Genomic DNA, 22,604 nt, shown 5'->3' with positions numbered 1-22,604 from the left:
AATGTTAGGACTGTTTCATTCAAAGAACATTGCAAAATGTGGCTTAGGTTGTTAGTTTTTCTCTGCTACTGTGGGGTGATGATTCTTTAAAAAAATTAGATATGAGTTTGTAAACTAATTAAAAGTGGTTCATTTTATATAAATGAATATATGAACAGTGATTAAAGTTCCTGTACCATAAGATTGCCTACTAATGGCTATCATTAGTGATATGTGTTAATACTGGAAATTGCCATGTTGTATTGGGAGTGTCTTTATAATGAGATGCAGTTGGTCTTTACTTTTAAAAAAATCTCTCATATTCTCTCTCCAATGAAATTTCTGCCTTTCAGAATAGAATGCATGATTGTTGCCAACGATGCCACAGTCAAAGGAGGTAGCTACTATCCAGTGACTGTGAAGAAACACTTACGAGCACAAGAAATCGCAATGCAAAACAGGCTCCCCTGCATTTACTTGGGCAAGTTTTAAGGGCTGTAAAACAAACTGCTGTTCAGCTAAGAAGTAAAAGGTTGTTTAGAAGGATATGTGTGTGTGTATATATATATATGTATATATGACATTATCAGTGGGCATTTCAAGAATAGCTATTGGTTTCTCTCATAATTTCAAAAGAAATACTTATTCTTTGTTAAAACCCCTGGGAGAAAAAGCAAATAGAACTACCCATTATAACATCACTGAGGAGGAATCCCTGACACTGTTTTGGGGTGTGCAATTTTTTCCTCTACATGAGTGGTGTTTTTTTTTCTTCTATATATTTTTGTTTTTCTATTTATCATAATGGATTCAAACTATGAAAAAATAATAGCTAATATTTATGAGTCTCTTGACTGTCAGGTACTAGGTTAAATGCTTGAGTGTGTACATAATTTGGGCAAACATAACTTAAAGAAATTTAACTTTCAGTGAAAGTAAATTTATCTTTGGAATTAAAATACATTAATAATTAAAGCTAAGGATATTTTTAAAAGAACATAAAAGCAAGGCAGTTTAAAATTGGCACTTCCTAGATATTAGCTTAGTTTGTAAAAACACCAGTATCTGTTCATTTCTGTGAATATTTGAACAGGTACAGGTGAGATTTCTTTTTCCTGTGGAAGTGAATTTACCTGATTGACTTAGAGTGTGAACTGCTTTGCACATATAGAAAACAACACATGGGACCCCACAGCTTGCAACTGCTGTGCCCAACGCTGCAGGGAATGCAGTTAAGGGTGTCGTGTTGTCTGTCTTCCGCATGGTGAATTGGAGACAGGATATAATGTATTACACACCAATAGAGACTCGTAGTGATAGGTGTAAGACCAGCTAGCTTCCTGTGATGTTGACTCTGCACTCGAAGTATGTGCTGAACTAAGTGCTTTGCATATACTGTTTCACGTCATCCTGATAGCCACCCTACGGTACTCTGCTGGTACCTTCATTTCACGGGTGGGGAAACTGAGGCATAGAATGGCTCAGAAATACTTCCGTGGTCACACAGCTGTGAAGTAAGGAAATTCTGTTTTGATCTCAGCTGACATTCTTATCCGCCACTGTTATCTACAGTAAAAAGAGAAACAGAAGGCGATGTGTGATAAAACTATCCCATGAATTCGGTAGATGATGTTTGGATTGTTTTAAAAGAGAGAGAGAGAGAGAGATCCATTTTCAGTTGAACCGGTCAAGGATTTTTTGCGATTTCTGGGGCTAATCCTCAAAGCAGAGAATGTCCTAAATATTTCAAGTGGAATTTGCATAGGGGTAGGAGAGCCTAATATGTTTGAAGAAAGCAATACAATTTAGGGGGCTCTGTGGGAGGATTGGAGAAAGAGGCTGCAGAAGAGTTCAGAAAGATAGAGCAAATTTTTTTGTGAATGTAATTAAGAACTGGTGCTATTATCATTGAGATAAGTCTTCCTGTGTATAGGATGTTTTGTTCATTGAGATGTACTTATATCTGTTATTTCCCCTGTCTTCAGTTGACTCAGGAGGGGCAAATTTACCTCGACAAGCAGAGGTATTTCCAGATCGAGATCACTTTGGCCGCATATTCTACAATCAGGCAGTTATGTCTTCTAAAGGCATTACACAGGTAATTTCTTATTAATGAGATATGTTGCTTTTTGCATCAAATGTCTTTGCTAACCAGGTATTTTGAGATGACTTAAAAGAGAATTTTACTTGTTTTGGCTATGCCATGCAGCTTATGGGGTCTTAGTTCCCTGACTGGGGATTGAACCCAGGCCCTTGGCAGTGAGAACATGGAATCCAAACCACTGGAATGCCAGGGAAGTTCCAAAAGAGAATTTAATATACAGTTTAGTCTTCAAGAAATCAACTGATAACCTTATGAGATTTCCCTTGTATGTTGTCTGTCTTTTTTCCCTTGTTGCTTTTAATATTTTATCTTTGTCTTTAGTTTTTGTCCATTTATTACTGTGTCTTGGTGTGTTTCTCCTTCAGCTTATCCTTCTTGGGACTCTGTGCTTCTTGGACTTGGTTGACTATTTCCTTTTCCATGTTGGGGAAGTTTTCAGCTATTATTTCTTTGAATATTTTCTCAGGTTCTTTCTCTTTCTCTTCTTCTGGGACCCCTATGATATGAATATTGGTGCATTTAATGTGTCTCTTAGGTTGTCTTCATTTCTTTTCATTCTTTTTTCTATATTCTGTTTTGTAGCATTGATTTCTACCATTCTGTCTTCAGGTCACTTATCCATTCTTCTGTCTCAGTTATTCTGCTATTGATTCCTTCTAGTATGTTGTTCATCTCTGTTCTTTAGTTCTTCTAGGTCTTTGGAAACATTTCTTGCATCTTCTCCATTCTTGTTTCAAGATCCTGTATCATCTTCAGTATCATTATTTTGAATTCTTTTTCTGGGAGGTTGCCTATCTCTACTTTGTTTAGTTGTTTTTCTGGGGATTTATCTTGTTCCTTCATCTGGGACATAATCCCATTTCTTTTCATTTTGGTTAGCTTCTGTGGTTGTGGTATTAATTCTGAGGCTGCTAGGATTGCAGTTCTTATTTCTTCTGTCTGCCCTCTGTGGATGAGGATGAGAGGCTTATACAGGCTTCCTGATGGGAGGGACTGGCTATGGGCAAAACTGTCTCTCACACTCTGGTGGGCAGGTCCATGCTCAGTAAAACTTTAATACAATTGTCTGCTGGTGGGTGGGGCTGTGCTCCCTCCCTGTTAGTTGTTTGGCTTGAGACTGACCAAGTCCTAGAGTCTAGAGGCTCTGCGCTGTGTGTGCTAAGTCACTTTAGTCATATCCGACTCTTTGCGAGCCTATGGACTGTAGCCTGCCAGGCTCCTCTGTCTGTGGGATTCTCCAGGCAAGAGTACTGGAGTGGGTTGCCATTTCCTCCTCCAGGAGATCTTCCACCCAGGGATCAAAACGGTGTCTCTTTTATCTCCTGCATAGACAGGTGGGCTTTTACCACTAGCACCAGCTGGGAAGCCCCTTGAGGCTCTGTGATAGGGCTGTTGGCATCCTCCAAGAGAACGGATGCTGAGACCCATCTCCCAGGACTGCTGCTACCAGGGCCCTTCTCCCCGTAGCAGGCCACTGCCCACCCACGCGTCTGCAGGAGACCCTCAGACACTCACGGGTAGGTCTGACTCAGTCTCCTGTAGGGTCAGTGTTCCTTTCCCCTGGTCCTGGTGCACACATCGTTTTGTTTCTGTTTCCCCCAGTCCTGTGGAGGCCCTGTAATCAAGTCCCACTGGCCTTCAAAGTCAGATTCCCTGGTGATTCCCAGTCCCTTGGCAAGATCCCCAGGCTGGAGAGCCTGATGTGGGGTGTAGAACCTTCATAACTGTGCAACAACTTCTTTGGTATTATTGTTCTCCAGTTGGTGGGTCACCCACCCAGCAAGTGTAGCATTTGATTTTATGGTGATTGTGCCCTTCCTACCATTTCATTGCAGCTTCTCCTTTGTCCTTGGATGTGGGGTATCTTTTTTTGGTGGGTTCCAGTGTCTTCCTGTTGATGGTTATTCAACAACTAGTTGTGATTTTGTTGCACTGGCAGGAGAAGACGAGCACGTGTCCTTGTACTCGGCCATCTTGAACCGATCTCAAGTACATGACAATTTCAAACGGTGATAAGTTCTATAAAGAAAAACATAACTGGGTAAAGAGACAAAGGATAATCAATACACAATTGACTAATTGTGTATTCTTTTTCCACAGAAAGCCTAGTCAGATTCATCTACTAAATATGGGAATATTGTTATGGTGTAGTAAAGGTTAATTCCAAAGGAAACGAGTTTTTAAAAAGGAAGGACACTGAGTCATTGCTTTTTTAGGGTGATACTCTGGAAAAATTGTAGTGTATGTATGAGGAGCCATGCATAGGAACATTACTTGCAGCATTATTTTTTATAACAAAAGTTAAAGAACACAGTAAATGACTGTTCATGGGAGAGTTATAATATTCAGCTGTTAAAATGAATGAACTATGGATTAAAGACCTAAATGTAAGGCCAGAAACTGGAAAACTCTTAGAGGAAAGCATAGGCAGAAGAACACTCTTTGACATAAATCATATCAAGACCCTCTATGACCCACTTCCCAAAGTAATGGAAATAAAAACAAAAATAAACAAGTGGGAACTAATTAAACTTAAAAGCTTTTGCACAGTGAAAGAAACTATAAACAAAGTGAAAATATAGCCCTCAGAATGGGAGAAAATAATAGCAAATGAAACAGCTGACAAAGGATTAACTTCTAAAATATATGAGCAGCTCATACAACTCAATACCAGAAAAACAAACAACCCAGTCAAAAAGTGGACAGAAGACCTAAACAGATATTTCTCCAAAGAAGACATACAGATGGCTGATAAACATATGAAGAGATACTCGGTATCACTCATTATTAAAGAAATGCAAATCGAAACTACAATAAGATAGCACCTCACACTGCTTAGAATGGCCATCATCAACATATCTACAGACAATAAATGCTGGAGAAGGTGTGGAGAAAAGGGAACCCTCTTGCACTGTTGGTGGGAATGCAAATTAACATAGCTACTATGGTGAACAGTACAGAGATTTCTTAAAAAAAAAAAAACAGGAATAAAACTACCAGCCATCTCACTACTGGGCATATATACCCTGAGAAAACCATAATTGAAAAAGGCACATGTACTCCAGTGTTCATCGCAGCACAATTTACAATAGCTAGAAAATGGAAGCAACCTAGATGTCCATTGACAGATAAATATATAAAGAAGTTGTGGTGCATATATACAGTGAAATATTACTCTGCCATAAAAAAGAATGCATTTGAGTCAGTTTTAATGAGGTGGATGAACCTACAACCTATTATACAGAGTGAAGTAAGTCAGAAAGAGAAAGGCAAATATCATATATTAACGTATATATATGGAATATAAATATATATATATATATATATGGAATCTAGAAAGGTGGTACTGATGAACCTATTAGCAAGACAGTGATGGAGGTGCAGATATAGAGAATATCCTTGTGGACACAGTGGGGAAAGGAGAGGGTGGGACAAATTGAGACAGTAGCATTGAAACATATACATGACCATGTATAAAATCAGATAGCCACTGAAAATTTGTTGTATGATGTAGGGAGCTCAAATCTGGTGTTTTGTGACAACCTAGAGGGGTGGGATGGGAGGTTCAAAAAGGAGAGAATGTATGTATACCTATGCCTGATTCATGTTGATGTATTGCAGAAACCATCACAATATTGTAAAGCAAGTATCCTCCCAATAAAAATAAATTAGAAAAAATAAAATGAACAAACTAGAATTGTATGTGTCAACAGAAATAAGTCTCAAAGAATATGTTGGGTTAAAAAAAAAGTAAATGTATAACCAGTTGTTCTGTATGCAAATGTTAAATATATCAAATAATCTATTATTTGTGTCTAAACAGGTACATGGGAAAGTACCTTTAGAACAGTGGTTACTTTTGAGGTGGGAGGGAGGAGAAAAAGGCTAGTAGGAGGTCTGTAGAGCCTTCAACTGTATCTGAAATAAAAAAATTCAGAAGTAAGTTTAGCCAAATGTCAAGATCTATTGAGACTGGGCATTAGGTAAAGAATATTTATTTTATTCTAATATTTTTTGTATGTTTGAAATATTTAATGATACTGCTGCCATTCCTTTAGGTCTTTTTTGTTGTTGTTATTGAATTTCTTAAGTTTTTAGTATTTTTATTAATACTCTAATTAGTCATCACCTGCAATTATTATCTCTCTTCTTTATATTCTAGCCATATAATGTATTGTTATTTTTATTCTGTATTTTACGGTTACTGTTATGTGAACTTCCCAGGTGGCGCTGGTGGAAAGAACCCTCCTGCCAATTCAGGAGACCTAAGAGATACAAGTTCAATCCCTCGGGTCGGGAAGATCCCCTGGAGAAGGAAATGGCAATCCATTCCAGTATTCTTGCCTAGAAAATTCCGTGGACAGAGGAGCCTGGTGGGCTACAGTCCATGGGGTCGCAAAGAGTCAGACACGACTAAGTGACTTAGCAGATTACTGTTATGTGACAAGCTTGCCTATCTCTATGCTTTGTTTATCTAAACAGAAACTTCAGCTTTGTTCACTTTTGCACAGTCAGCCCTTCCATCCATTATCTGGTAAGAAATTATTATTGTGATCTTTTGTCTTTTAGGAGAAATTTCTGATGCTAGGTGTCTGAAATCAGGTAGCACCAGGGCCGAGCTGCTTCCCAAGGCTCTAAGAAAGACTCTGTTCATCTCCTTGAGTTCCAATGGCCCCAGGCGTTCCCTTGGCATGTGGCCACATGACTCCAGTCTCTGTCTTCACATGACCTTCTCCTCTGTGTCCCATCTCCTCCTTATAAGGACTCTTGTCACTGGATTACCCCTGCGTAATCCAGAATGATGTTATCTCAAGATCCTTAACTTAATTACATCTGCAAAGATCTCCCCCACCCCTTTCCCCCCAAGTAAGATCACATTCACAGGTTCCAGAGATTCGAGTGTGGACATGCAACCCACTGTAGACCTCTGCCACCTTCCATGCCTCTGTGCTCTGGCTTTCGGTTCATGTAGCTTGTGTAGAAACCACATAATACGTCAACCAACATCTAGCAAATATTTATGGAGAAGCTACTCTAAGCCAGGCCCTACACTAGTGAGTAAAACTAGGTAGAGTCTGCTCCTGTGGAACCTGAAGCTTAAAGAGTGTTTTAAAAACTGAGTCTTTTTAAAATTAAAAGTGTCCTTCTATATTTTTAATAAACAATTATCTGCTTATCATAAAATATCTAGTATGTCTGAGGCATTTGACTGAATGCCTTCAGTTTGCCTATTTAATTTTTGTTTCCTAAAATGTTTTAAAAATTGTATTCGTTTATTTATTTTTGACTGCACTGGGTCTTCATGGCCGTGTGGGCTTTCTCTAGTTGTGGCGAGTGGGGACTGCTCCCTAGTTGGACTGTGCCAGGCCAGGGCCTCTCACGGCCGTGGCTTCTCTTGTTTCGGAGCACAGGCTCTAGACTGCGGACTCAGGAGTTGTGATGCATGGGCTTAGCTGCGGACTCAGGAGTTGTGATGCATGGGCTTAGCTGATCCATGGCATGTGAAATCTTTCCGGACTAGGGATCAAATCCACGCTCCCTCTATTGGCAGGTGGAATCTTAACCACTGGACCACCAGGAAGGTCCGTATTTCCTAAAAATGTTAACATCAGTATTTCCTTAACTGAGCTGCTTCTCATAACATTTGTTTTTTGTATTTCACCCCAGTAGGATGTTTGTGGTTAAGGTTTGCCTTCCTATATTATCATTATTTTTTTTTTTTAGTAAATATTTATTTATTTGACTGCACTGGGTCTTAGTTGCAGCATGTAGGATCTTTCAGTTGTGGCATATGGGATCTGGTTCCCTGACCAGGGATCTAATACAGGCCCCCTGTGTTAGGATCACAGAGTCTTAGCCAGTGGACCACTAGGGAAGTACCCCTATATTCTATGAACCTTGTTGAATTAAAAAAAATCTAATTGTTATCATACACTAACATCTATGGTGCCTCTTCTAATCTTTTCCCCAATATATGAATGCTAAATTGGTTATCTGTACTGAAGCTATTGCTTTGAGCTTTACTGAAAAAGTCAAGATATTTGTGAGCACTGTTCTATCATGTTGACTTCCCCTCCTTTTTTTTTTTCAAAGGAACAAGTACCCCAAAAAATGAGGCCAAAAGAAAAGGACCTTTTCTAACTTCTGCTGTTCCATGAAGCTTTTCCTCCCTGGGTTACCAGACTTCTTAAGGTTTGGCCCAGTATCTTCATTCCTGACTGCTTAGTCTCCTAAAAACCTTGCTGCCCTCAGAGGTCCCCACTAACCTCGGCCTCCTGGAGACCACGCAGACTGTTGGTTTTGTCATTTCCCCTTTCCTGAAGTTCTGCTTGTGTGTGTGTGTGTGTGTTAGTTGCTCAGTTGTGTCCCACTCTTTGCGACCGCATGGATTGTGGGTCCCCACGTGACCCACCAGGTTGCTCTGCCCATGGGATTCTCCAGGAAAGGATACTGGAGTAGGTTGCCATTTCCCTATCCGGGGGATCTCTCCTGGCCCAGGGATCAAACATGGGTCTCCCTCATTGCAGACGGATTCTTTACCGACTGAGCCACCAGGGAAGAAGTTCTCCTTAGGCCACTGGTTTCCTCCTCCCCCTCTCTTCATGTAATCCTCCTGCCCCACCTGAGAGCTTGTCCTTGGTGGTGTATAAAATTTTATGACATGTCTGCCCTCCACCCTCACTTATTTACCCTTAAGGTTCTGTTGTTTGAATGATCCTGCTGGTACCCTAGGCTCCAACTAGACTAGACGTTGTGCACTGAGCCCTCCCTGCTGATTCATGTCCCTTCACCGGTGTTCTGTGTGCTGCTGGTGGCGCTTTCTTCCTGCTCTTTTCCCTACAATTGAAACGTTGATGTCAGCCTTGACTCTTCTTTGCTTTTACCCCTGCTTAATCCCTTTAAGTAAATCTTTCTTACTTTTGTACCCCCAGGTACTCCTTTGATGCTAGGCAGATAATCAACATATTACCTACTGCCTTTACCATAGGTAGTTCAGGCCTTTTCTGTCTATGTACAAATGTTGTTGTTGTCCAGTTGCTCAGTTGTGTCTGATTCTTTGTGATCCCGTGGACTGCAGCACGCCAGGCTTCTTTGTCCTTCACCATCCGGAGCTTGCGCAAACTCATGTCCATTGAGTCGGTGATGCCATCCAACTATCTCGTACTCGGCCGTCCCCTTCTCCTCATGGCTTCAGTCTTTCCCAGCATCAGGGTCTTTTCTAATGAGTCAGCTCTTGGCATCAGGTGGCCAAAGTACTGGCGCTTTAGCTTCAGCATCCCTCCTTCCAATGAATATTCAGGAGTGATTTCCTTTAGGCTTGACTAGTTTGATCTTCTTGCTGTCCAAGGGACTCTCAAGAGTCTTCTTTAACACCACAGTTCAAAAGCATTCAATCCTTTGGTGCTCAGCCTTTTTTATGGTCCAACTCTCACATCCATACATGACTACTGGAAAAACCATAGCTTTGACTACACAGACCTTTGTTGACAAAGAAATGTTTCTGCTTTTTAACATGCTCTCTAGGTTTGTCATAGCTTTTCTTCCAAGGAGCAAGCGTCTTTTAATTTCATGGCTGCAGTTACCATCTGCAGTGATTTTGGAGCCCAAGAAAAGAAAATCTGTCACTGTTTCCATTGTTTCCTCATCTATTTGCCATGAAGTGATGGGACCAGATGCCACATCTTATTTTTTTGAATGTTGAGTTTTAAGCCAGTTTTTTCACTCTCCTCTTTCACTTTCATCAAGAGGTTCTTTAGTTACTCTTTACTTTCTACCATAAGGGTGGTGTCATCTGCATATCTGAGGTTATTGATATTTCTCCCGGTAATCTTGATTCCAGTTTGTGCTTCATCCAGCCCGGCATTTTGCATGATGTACTCTGCATGTAAGTTAAATAAGCAGGGTGACAATACATAGCCTTGACTTACTCCTTTCCCAATTTGGAACCAGTCCACTGTCCCATGTCCAGTTCTAACTGTTGCTTCTTGAACTGCATACAGATTTTTCAGGATGCAGGTAAGATGGTCTGGTATTTCCATCTCTTTAAGAATTGTCCTGTTTGTTGTGATCAACACAGTCAAAGGCTTTGGTGTAGTCAGTGAAGCAGAAGTAGATGTTTTTCTGGAATTCTTTCACTTTTTCTTTGATCCAGTGGATGTTGACAATTTGATCTTTTGTTCCTCTGCCTTTTCTAAATCCAGCTTGAACATCTGGAAGTTCTCAGTTCATGTACTGTTGAAGCCTGGCTTGGAGAATTTTGAGCATTACTTTGCTAGCATGTGAGATGAGTGCAATTGTGCGGTAGTTTGAGCATTCTTTGGCATTGCCTTTCTTTGGGATGGAATGAAAGCTCACTTTTTCCAGTCCTGTGGCCACGGTTGAGTTTTCCAAATTTGCTGGCATATTGTGTGCAGCACTTTCACAGCATCATCTTTTAGGATTTGAAATAGCTCAACTGAAATTCCATCACCTCCACTAACTTTGTTTGTAGTGATGCTTCCTAAGGCCCATTTGACTTCACACTCCAGGATGTCTGGCTCTTCACACTCCAGGATGGTGTGACTGATCACACCATCATGGTTATCTGGAACGTGAAGATCTGTTTTGTATAGTTCTCCTGTGTATTCTTGCCACCTCCTCTTAATATCTTCTGCTTCTGCCAAAGTGGAAACAGTGCCCAGTTGTGGGTGTGTCTGGTGGTGAAAGTAAAGTCCAATAGTGTAAAGAACAATAATGGCATAGGAATCTGGAATGTTAGGTCCATGAATCAAGGTAAATTGGAAACAGTCAAACAGGAGATGGCAAGAGTGAACATTGACATTTTAGGAATCAGCGAACTAAAATGGACTGGAATGGGAGAATTAATTCAGATGACCATTATATCTACTACTGTGGGTAAGAATCCCTTAGAAGAAATGGAATAGCCCTCATAGTCGACAGAGGAGTCTGAAATGCAGTACTTGGGTGTAATCTCAAAAACAACAGGATGATCTCTGTTTGTTTCCAAGGCAAATCATTCAATATCACAGTAATCCAAGTCTATGCCCCAACCACTAATGCCAAAGAAGCTGAAGTTGAAAGGTCTTCTTTGAAGACCTACAAGACCTTCTAGAATTAACACCAAAAAAAAAAAAAAGTCATTTTCATCATAGGGGACTGGAATGCAAAAGTAGGAAATCAAGAGATATCTGGATTAACAAGTGAGTTTGGTCTTAACAGTACAAAATGAAGCAGGGCAAAAGCTAACAGTTTTACCAAGAGAACGCACTGGTCAAACTCCCTCTTCCAACAGCACAAGAGACGACTCTGCACATGGATATCACAAGATGGTCAACACTGAAATCAGATTGATTCTATTCTTTGCAGCTGAAGATGGAGAAGCTCTGTACAGTCAGCAAAACAAGACTGGGAGCTGACGATGGCTCAGATCATGAACTCCTTATTGCCAAATTCAGACTTAAATTGAAGAAAGTAGGGAAAGTCATTAGGCCATTTAAGTATAACCAGAATCAAATACGTTGTGATTACACAGTGAAATTACACATGACTACAGGGTTATTCTTTGTCTTGTTCCCTTTTTTTGACCAAACTTTGTAGCCTGACACTGAAGACCTCGTGTGATCTGGTTCCAACCTAACTTGCTAGCTTTATGGCTCATGCACTGTAAACTGCCATGAGTCTGAACCGCTCGCCGTTTTTCATATGCACCGTGGTCATGAGTTTCTGCTCAGATCCACCGAGCCCTCTTTCCCCTAATCTAAGTGGATTGCTTTGTCTCTAACCCATTTTCCAAAGTCCATCTTAGATGCCACCTTTTCCAGGAAAGCTTCTGAGAATCCCTTACTGGAAATAACCTTTTCTGCACCCAGCTCCCGTAATTCTTGTGCTTTGCCTTACTAGTAGCATTTATCCCTTTTATCTAGACATATCCTGACTAATTTCCCTTACTAAACTCTATGCCACTTGGGATTAGAGACAATATAGGATTATTTACATCCCAACACATTTATTTGCCTACCAAATAATTTATTAAAAGAGTGAAACTCTTTATGGCTATAAAGTGGTTCTGTTTCCTGTGTTTTAATCATTGGCAGGCAGATTCTTTTACCACTGCGCCATCTGGAAAATCCCATGTTTTGTTATTTATTGTATTTAAGATGTTAGCTTAGATGGATTGTTAAAAACAATCTTTTTTTTTTTTTTTGCATTTTACTGTATAAAGCAATCACTGTTGTAATTGCAGTTATGTTATATATGTGCATTATATATATATGTGTGTGTGCATTTTGATAGCGAGCACTATGTGCTCTGTCATGTCCGACTCTTTGCAATACCATGCAAAAGCCCACCAGGCTCCTCTGTCCATGGGATTCTCCAGGCAAGAATACTAGAGTGGGTTGCCATTTCCTTCTCCAGGGCATCTTCCCAACAGATGGATCGACCCGCATCTCCTGTGTCTCCTGTCCTGGGAGGTGCATCGTTTACCACTGAGCTGCCTGGGAAGCCCAGTGAGCACTAACTTTCTGTATTGGTTCAATTCCTGTTTTCCTCCCCAAGATTGGTTTTTATTTAATATTATTAACCTTGACCACTTTAAATCTATTTAACCATTTCTAAGAAGTATGTCTCTGTACAACGATCTCTCTGTTATGTCCTATATTTTGCAGCTGTAAAGATGTGGCTAGATTCCTACAGATCTTCCCAGTCCAATCATTTTGTTTTTGCACTCAAGAAAAAACAGTTAACTAGATACTCTCTGTATTCTCTCCTGTTTCATTTTTCCTTACTTTCTCATAGGTTTTAGGACCCCTGCTTTGTCTTTGAAGTTTAAAGACTTAGCATATTGGTGTCCATTAGTCTTTATTTTCTTTTGTGGTTCCCGCGTTGCTGACTTTTTAAGTGTAAGACTTACAGTTCTCTTCAGAAGTGGGATCTTAGTGTTTGTTTTCTTCAGGTCTTACATTACCATTAATTTTTATAGTCTAGTGAGAGTCTAGTCTGACTGATTTTTGCTCTGATGCATTAATTCTCTTCCTTGTTTTCCTGTGATCCTTACTACACCAGTAACAAGTGTTTCTGTTCTTATTAACAGTCTATTTCTTCGGAAATAGGCGTCATTCACCTAGCCATGCTAGTTGCAGCTCCTCAGGCCTTTCTTCCTTTTTTCTTCTTTGTATTTCTGCCTGTTCTTCTTTTTGGCAATGGACCTGAAATTATTCTCAAAGTCCTTACTTTCCTCCTTTTCTTACCATTTCCTTCTTATCCCTTTTGGCTTAGCTTATTATTTTTGTAATTTATTTTCTTTGCTTCAGACCTTGGTAACTGTTTTGAGGGTCTTAGTTAGGATAAACACTGTATATTATTTTTTAAATGCACTTGAATCTGCTCATGAAACCAGACAGGGTCGGGGTAGAAGAAACCACTCTGTTTGATTGTTTTGAAGTTCTCTAATAAAAAGCTTGGGGAAGAAGCAGAATGTTTTGGGTAAGGTGGATTTTTTTGTTTTCTGTGTACATTTCATCCTATCCACTGGGCACAGATAAGCATGCATGTTCTAGGATCAACAGTGTGATCAGATGGTTTAGTTGATAATATTCTTAAATTCTAGACAGCTGTTGACTTGATATGTGTGTATCATGGCTTTTATTTTTTTAATGGTAACACTTTAGGTGCCTTGTGTTCAGTCGTGTCCTACTCTTTGGGACCCCATGGACTGTAGCCCACCAGGCTCCTCTGTCCATGGGATTTTCCAGGCAAAAATACTGGAGTGGGTTGCCATTTCCTTCTCCAGGGGATCTTCCCCACCCAAGGATTGAAGCAAATAGTGTGATACAGGGAGTATTTGCTTTCTATATTACTTTGAAAGGAAAAAGGATAAAGATGAGAGATTTAAAAAAAAATTATAGTTTAATGGCTTTTCCATCAAGCAGCTGAAAATCTCCCTCCCCAAGTTCTGTTACATTTATCAGAGAGAGCCTTTGAACTGCATGGTCTTCTGCAATTGTTCAGTGGAAAGATGGAGGTCTAGGGTTCACACAGCTTCTCAGAATTAGGTATCAAACCTCTTGACTTCATCTCAGAGACCCCATCCACAGGGCAGGCTGCTGACCTATAGTATGTAATTTGTTTTTGGTACAATGGCAACCAGTCTCCGTGCAGGCAAGACCTGGAGGGTAATGAAATTTTGTCTAAAGTTTTTCCAGACTCTTCCCTCTGTTCCTGAGCCTCTCGTTTCCTCTCACTGACGGCTTTTGCTGTGCTGCCCGTGGCGGTGATGACGAGGTTGGTACTGTCAGCCACACATCATTCTCAGCCTCCTGGCTGTTTTCTTGCTTGGATTTGCGTTTTTGAGCTGCCATAGCGCTGCTGACCCTGCAAGAGGGATCTCTTGGTTTGTCTGCGTCACAGAGCAGGCCCACCTCAAAGGTGAAGGAGTGGACAGTGGCCTCTCCGTGGAGCTGCTGGGAGGTCTCGCGTCCTGATGCAGATGAAGGGCGCTGTGATGTCTCTGCTGCCACGGTGCCTGGGCTGCATCACCCACACAGCCAAACCCATGCTGAGTGTGGCCTGCACGGTTTATGGCCACAGAGCTTCCTTGTGTCCTTTTGGTGTCCTCTTAGTAGAGAAAGCAGCAGAATCTTCTTTCTGGGGTTCTGATCCTTTGTTCAGCATGGCCCAGTGTAAGGTCTTCACTGTACTCTGGACAAATGCTTTGGGGCCTGAAAGTCCTCAGTGCTTTGGGCCCTGGGGTCCCCACGCTCTGTGAGAAATAGCGGCAGACACAGAGGCAGAGCGCTCGGTGCACGTTCACTGTATTCTGTGAGTGAGTGAAGGACTCAGAATTAAATGCAGAAGAGGAGATTGTGTGACAGTGGTGACTTCGCTGTGTTCTCTTATTTCTATTTTCAGAATTTGCTTTAGCGATATTAAGTTTTCCATTGGATGCTTAGAACTGGTATAGCCTCTCTTTCTTATTGATGAAAAATGTGAGAATATTGATTCTTATATTACTTAGTCACTCTAACTCTTGTGTTTTGTCTTAATTTTATGTTTTATAGAAAAGTAATTTATTGAGATTATATTTCACATACTATACAATTTACTCATTTAATATGTAAATTAAGTGGTTTTTAGGATATTTACAGGCTTGAATCAGTTTTAGACAACTTTATGACTCCAGAAGAAAATGCCACACCCATTGGCAGTTAATCTCATTTTTTAACTCAGTCCCTCCAGGTAACCTATGGATGTGTCTATTCTGGACATTTTGTGTAAATGGAGTTGCACATTAAGTGGTCTTTTGTGACTGGTTTCTGTCACTTAGCATAATGGCTTCACAGTTTATCCCTGTCTTTCCCTTGGTTTCTCATCACTCTCTGGGGTGGCATAGAGTGTTAGTGCTGGTCTGTCTCCCACCTCTGGACTAGAGGAACAGTTCACAGATACTTAAAGAGCAACAGCAACAAAGCACTTCAAACACAGGTTATCCCAGGTCTTCAGAGGTGCCTCAGTTGCAGTCACATGCTGCTGCTGCTAAGTCTCTTCAGTCGTGTCCGACTCTGTGTGACCCCACAGACAGCAGCCCACCAGGCTCCCCCGTCCCTGGGATTCTCCAGGCAAGAACACTGGAGTGGGTTGCCATTTCCTTCTCCAGTGCATGAAAGTGAAAGTTGAAAGTGAAGTTGCTCAGTCATGTCTGACTCCTAGTGACCCCATGGACTGCAGCCCACCAGGCTCCTCTGTCCATGGGATTTTCCAGGCAAGAGTACTGGAGCGGGGTGCCATTGCCTTCTCCACAGTCACATGAGGGAGATGATTTTTGATCTCTGTATTAGTTCTCCATTACTGCAGAACAAATTATCCCCAAATGTAGCAGTTTAAAACAACAATGCTTATTGTCTTGCAGTTTCTATGGATTCAGGGTCTGAGCACAGCTTAGCTGGATCTTGGAGCCCTGCTCTTAGCTGGATCACGTGACTAACTGCATCCTCTCAAGGCTCCACACCGTTCCTCATTCACTGGCAGGATTCAGTTCTCTGCAGGCCTTTCTTAGTTCCTTAGGAGCTCTCGTAGGTTCTTTCCTATTGTGGGCCTCTCCATAGAGCACATCACAGCATGTCAGCTGCTGCATTAGAGTGTGCAAGCAGGTGGGCAAGAGAGAGGGCCAGCAAGACAGAAGACATGGTCTCTCATACCCTGGGCACAGCAGTGATGTCCCATCACTTGCCATATTCCGTTTGTTAGAGGCATGTCACCAGATCCACCACACACTCAAGGCAGTGGGATCATATAGGATGTGCATACCAAGAGTCTAGGATGATAAAGTGGGGTGGGGGTGTTTTAGAAGCTGCCTGCCACAATCTCCTATCTATTACTAAACAAAGCTCTTCTCTATACGTTTGTGATATCTTTTCTAGCTTTGGAGAAGTGGATTGTTGATTTCCTTGATTATAGAGCTTCTGCAGAGAAAAGGCACCTGAAGTGTTCTTTGTTGTTGTTTTTCAGCCTCTCAGTCGTGTCTGACTCTTTGTGACCCCATGGACTGCAGCACGCCAGGCTTCCTGTCCTTCCCTATCTCTCACTTTGCTCAAACCCATGTCCATTGAGTCATTGATGCCATCTAATCGTCTCATCCTCTGTTGCCCCCTTCTCCTCCTGCCCTTAATCTTTCCCAGCATCAAGGTGTTTTCCAACAAGTTGGCTCTTCACATCAGGTGGTCAAAATATTGGAGCTTCAGTTTCAGCATCAGTCCTTCCAATGAAAAGTCAGGGTTGATTTCCTTTAGGATTGACTGGTTTGATCACCTTGCTGTCCAAGGAACTCTCAAGAGTCTTCTCCAGCACCACAGTTTGAAAGTGAAAGTTGCTTAGTCATGTCCGAGTCTTTGCGACCCCATGGACTATACAGTTCATGCAATTCTCTAGGCCAGAATACTGGAGTGGGTAGCCTTTCCCTTCTCCAGGGGATCTTCCCAACCCAGGGATCAAACCCAGGTTTCTCACACTGCAGGTGAATTCTTTACCAGGGAAAGAATCAATTCTTTGGTGCTCAGCCTTCTTTATGGTCCAGCTCTCACATCCTTACATGATCACTGGAAAAAGCATAGCTTTGACTATACTGACCTTTGTTGGCAAAGTGATGTCTCTGCTTTATAATACGCTCTCTAGGTTTGCCATAGCTTTTCTTCCAAGGAGCAAATGTCTTTTAATTTCATGGCTGCAGTCATAGTCTGCAGTGATTTTAGAGCCCAAGAAAAGGAATGTGGTAAAATTCCCTGACTAGATGTGCTAATAATTTGTCAGCTATTCACTTGAGAGACTTTTCTGCTAAATTGGTACTTCTTTTCTCTCCACCCTCAGATGGCAGAACGGCATTTCGTTTCATTTCCCTCATTTTTGTCTTTCAACATTTTGACAAAATAACTCGTCTTTCTTTGTCTCCTTCACCCCCCACCCCCGCCCCCCATTCTTGGTCTCAGACCACTCCTTACTGGCGGTTGCTCCTCTTTTCTGTCCTTTTGTTCCATATTGTTTTCATGGAACCCTGCTGTGCCTCTTTAGATCTTTTGAAAATTGTCCTGTTTTATATTCTTACATCATCGTGACTCTTCTTTAGTTCTTGACTTTTTGATAGTGAAGTAGTTTGAGTGGATTCTAGTGTTCTAGTGTAGAGAACAGGGTGATAAGGTGAAACTGTGTCCTTTGTTTCTGATATAAACTTAAAGAAAAACCTATAAAACATTTCAAACTTGAAAGTACAGAGACTAATAGAACAGAACACTGATGTACCGTCCACTTGGATTATGAAGTACTAACCTTTCCTTTGTTATTTTTTGCCTCACATTTTTTTATTGGAGTATAATTACTTTGCAATTGTTGTGCTAGTTTCTGCTCTACAACGAAGTGAATCAGTTATATGTATACATGTATCTCCTCCCTTCTTAGCCTCCCTCCCACACTCCCATCCCACTCCTCCACGTCATCATAGAGCTCCAGGCTAAGCCCCCTGTGCTGTCCAGCAGCTTCCCGCCCGCTTTTTATACCGTTTTACACATGGCAGTGTGTGTGTGTGTGTCGATGCTCCTCTATCAATTCATCCCACCCTCCCCTCTCCTCCAGCCCCCATGTCTGTTTTATCTGCATTTCTATTCCTTCCCTGCAAATACGTTCGTTAGTACCATTTGCTTCAGGTTTTTAAAGAATTTATTTATCCACAATATCCCTTTCAAAATATTGTATTGATAGACCTGTTGGTTATTTGCATGTTTTTGCTATTATAAACATTGCTGTGATGAATATTTCTTTGTACTCATGGGCAAGAGTTTTTCTAGCCATAGATATTTTAAAACAAACTTCTGCAGGGAGGTGGGGCAGGGGCAGGGGGAGAAATAGGTGAGGGAGATTAAGAGGTACAAACTTCCAGTTGTGAGATGAGCCGTGGGTATGAAATGTACAGTGTGGGGGATACAGCCAGGAATTATGTCCTATCTTTATATGGTGACAGACCCTGGCTGGACTTATTGTGGTGATCATTTTGACATGTATAGTGATATCAAATCCCTATGTCATATTACAGTAACTAACATAGTGTTTAGGTTGATTATACTTCAACCAACCAAACAAACCTACAGAAAAAGAGATCAGATTTATAGGGATTGGACAGAAAGGGAATTGGATGACAGTGGTCAAAAAGTACAAACTTATAAGATAAATAAGTAATGTGATATAATGTGCAATATGAATAATATAATTAACGCTATTCTATGTTATGTATGAAAGCTGTTCAGAGTAAATCCTAAGAGATTTTTTCATCATAAGAAAAACATTTTTCTTCCATTTTAAAAATTTTAGGGATTTCCCTAGCAGTCCATGGCTCAGACTCCATGTTTCCATTGCAGGGGGCATGGGTTTGATCCCTGGTCAGGGAACTAAGAATCCCATACACTGCATGGTGCAGCAAAAAAAAAAATTATATCTAAGTGAGATGGTGGATATTTTCTAAACCTACTAAGATAATCATTTCATGATACATGTAAGTCAAATCATTATGCTGTACACCTTAAACTTAGGCAGCCCCGTATGTCAATTATATTCCAATAAAACAGAAAGAAAAAGACTTCTCAGTGATTGATAAGCAAACAAGCAAAACAGTAAGTGATAAACATTTCTGTTATATATTGACAAAGAAATGTTACAGCTATTTTTAATAACATTACATGAAACAGGAGAAAATGCCTTTCGTGACAGCCATCTAAATAGAAAAATGTTAACTCATGCTGCCTTCTGCTTTTGGATTAATAGTAGTGTGGCTTTTTTCTTTTTCAAAGTAGGTATTTATATGACTAGAAGGAAAACTGATGGAATATTGGAATTAGTAAAATTACTTTCATATGGTAATTTAAGAAAATATTCACTACATACTTCTCTTATTTTTCTTCGTGGTGGTATTTATTCCTATCTAGGACTAATCAGCAAAATCTATATTTATTATTGTATCATACTAATCTCTAAGCAGGAAGTTTTTAAAAACTTTTATGGAAAATTTCAAGCACCCATAAAAGTAGAAAAAATAGTACTGTGAACCCTCAAGTATTCATCACCCAGATTCAACACAACTGACTTTCTTTTGAGCAAGATTTTCAATTGTGAGGCTAACATTAGTTTTATATTTAGAAAGTCTTATATTCAGGGTAACACAAAATTAATGTTGCTCATTTGGAAAATTATTTCAGTATTCCTATGAGGTAAGTGGCAATTGTTTAGAGGACTTATTATTGCTATTATTATTATTAGGTATAAAAGTTGTCCTTTTAATGTGATTTTGCTAATTTGTGGGTTGACTGTGAGTTTCTCCTCTCCATTAGTCGCTCAGTGTAGTGGTCTGGCCAGTCTTCCATTTGACAGGGAGGTTGTCCACAAGCTTTGTAAAAGTGTGACCTAAGCCCTTCAAAATGTATTCATACAAAAGTTAGGAAACAGTTCTAAACACTTCGAGAACTCCATTTTAAAAATGAAACACAGGGAGTCCCGTGGTCGCCTAGTGGTTAAGATTCCAAGCTTTTCTGCCATGACCTGGGTTTAATCCCTGGTCAGGAACTGAGATCCTGCAAGCCACATAGCGCAGACAAACCCCGCCCCCCCAAAAAAAAACCAAAAAAGAAAAACAAAGACAACACAGGGACCAGTTAGTCATGTGCCCTGGTACTGTGCGTGGGCCTGCAGACCCCGAGGCTGTGTTCACTGTTGGAGCTGACTGCATGAGTCTCTTGTGTGCTTGGATTCCAGATAGCAGTGGTCATGGGCTCCTGCACGGCTGGAGGGGCCTACGTGCCTGCAATGGCTGATGAAAACATCATCGTCCGCAAGCAGGGTACCATTTTCTTGGGTGGACCTCCCTTGGTAAGAACCTGCTTGTTCGGTTCTTTTTGGTAAGAACATAGACTTGCTTGCTTGATTGAAGTAAAATATGCATAATGTAAAATACACCATTCTAACCATTTTTACGTACACAGTGCTCTGGCATTGAGTATAGTCACTTTCTGGTACAGTTGTCACCACGATCCATCTCCAGAACGTTCTCATCTTCCCCAGCTGAAACTCTGTACCTATTAAACACCAATTCCCTATTCCCTGCCTCCTTCACTACCCCAGAAACCATGATTCTACTTTGTCCATGAATTTGACTACTTTTGGAACCTCATTTAAATATCTGTCCTTCTGTGTTTGCCATATTTCAGCTAGGAAAATGTCCTCAAGATTTGTCCATGTTGTAACATGTGTCAGAATTTCCTTCCTTTTTAAGGCTGAATAATATTCCAGTGTACATGTATACACCGCATTTTGTCTATTTATCCTTTAATAGACTTTTGGGTTGCTTTCACTTTGGGGCTATTTGGAATAATGCCGCTGTGACCATGTGTATGCAAATATCTTTGTGAGTCCCTGCTTTCATTTCTTCTGGGTATATGTTTAGAAGTGGAATTGTGGTGGAGCCATGTGGTTACTCTGTATCTATATTTTTGAGGAATCACTTCATTCCTCTTTATAGCTGAGTAATGTTTCATTGTATGGATAGGCTGTATTTTGTTTATCCATTTATTGGTTGATAGACATTTGGGTTGTTTCCACTGTCAAAGGTACTAAAATATAAAACATTTTCCTTTCTTCTGTGATCTGTCTAGCAGTTGTGTTTTTATTTGCTATTTCATGACATCGCACCCCCCACCCCCGGCCCAGGCATCTCTGCTTCCCATGGGCCCACTATGACCCCAAAGTTGTGCCATCGCCATGTGAAAATGTGCTTGGTACCCGGATGGGGGATGGGCAAAAGGCTAGCCCTTAGCTCCCCATCCCCCCAACCCCCAGTGGCCTGTTGGCGAGCTCATCTCAGCACTGCCTAGCCCAGGTCAGTGATGGGCTGCCATGATCCTCCCAGAGACACCCTGGGGTGCACGCCTGACCTATGACCCTGCTCCTGAGCCAGCGCCCCACTGGGGACAGATGGAGCAGTCGCTGGTCAGGGGCGGGGAGGAGAAGGTAGGGCAAGACCCGGGGCGCAGGCACGGGTCAGCCAGGAGGCAGGGAGCTGAGGGGGGGAAGACTTCAGGAGAGCAGAGGCTGTAAAGCTTAACACGCATGCTCCGCTGTCCCATCAGACTTCACACAGAAAACAGATTCAGAGATAAAATCGGTTAGACTTTCGCTAGGGTAACCAGTGAGCATTAAACTCCAAGCTCAGGGCTCTTCTGCGAGTGGGGCCCTGTGCACCCTCACTGGCCACCTGCCTGTGACGGAGGCCCTGGGGACTGGATTAGGTTATCCCTGGCTTTCCCTCACTTCCCATTTGACCATCTGCATTACTGTGAGTGCCGCGTCCAGCACGGCAGGTGGGAAAGACCGGAAACGGGGCGGGCGCGCAATGAAAAGATAGACACATATCGTTTGGCAAGCGGGGAATCCTCCTGCTCTCGGTGGCAGGAAGACAAAATGGCTCCTTTCAGCCCGCACTTTTATTGGTAGAAGTCACGTGAGATCATTAGGGAATAGCTATACTGGGGAGTTTGGTCAGCACACCATAAAGAGGGAGTCAAGTTAAGGCTTTGCTGTTGATCAGAAATGATTTGTTTTATTTCCATGGGGACGGACGCAGGGGCAGGCAGTGAAGCGGAGCAGAGAGCACGTTCCGCCCCAAGTGTGTCCGTTCGGCATGCTTATAGGACAATCAGGAGAGTGCAGTTTGCCGCACCCTCGAGTCATGGGGCAGGTTCTGGTCTCTGCTCTGCCAGGCTGCAACATCTCCCCCCTTTTTCTTTTTATGTTAAATTTGGAGGTGCCCCGTTAGGATCAGGGAACCAATGGGAATCATTGGTCCAAATTGTAGGGTAAGTGTCAATCCAAGTTAAGGGTCTAGCTAATGGAGGGTCTGGAACATAAGTCCAATACAAATCAGCATCTGCCCCAGTTACAGCACAGGAGACCAGTGCCGGCACAGCCAGCAGCGTGGTCTCCTGGGTCTTAGGTG

The 22,604-nt window shown here is 41.5% G+C and overlaps 1 protein-coding gene across 1 annotated transcript in view; it reads left to right on the top strand.

Annotated features, from left to right (window-relative positions):
* MCCC2 (methylcrotonyl-CoA carboxylase subunit 2) overlaps positions 1 to 22,604 on the top strand; it is a 78,374-nt gene that overhangs the window by 20,892 nt on the left and 34,878 nt on the right. Inside the window, exons 5-7 of the mRNA XM_043489248.1 lie at positions 333 to 460; positions 1,965 to 2,077; positions 20,369 to 20,482. Of these exons, the coding sequence (XP_043345183.1) occupies positions 333 to 460; positions 1,965 to 2,077; positions 20,369 to 20,482 (355 nt within the window). The remainder of the gene's footprint in view (positions 1 to 332; positions 461 to 1,964; positions 2,078 to 20,368; positions 20,483 to 22,604) is intronic.

This window comes from Cervus canadensis, chromosome 16 (assembly GCF_019320065.1).
Source record: "Cervus canadensis isolate Bull #8, Minnesota chromosome 16, ASM1932006v1, whole genome shotgun sequence".
NCBI lineage: Eukaryota > Metazoa > Chordata > Mammalia > Artiodactyla > Cervidae > Cervus > Cervus canadensis.
This window is presented reverse-complemented; position numbering and strand designations above follow the sequence as displayed.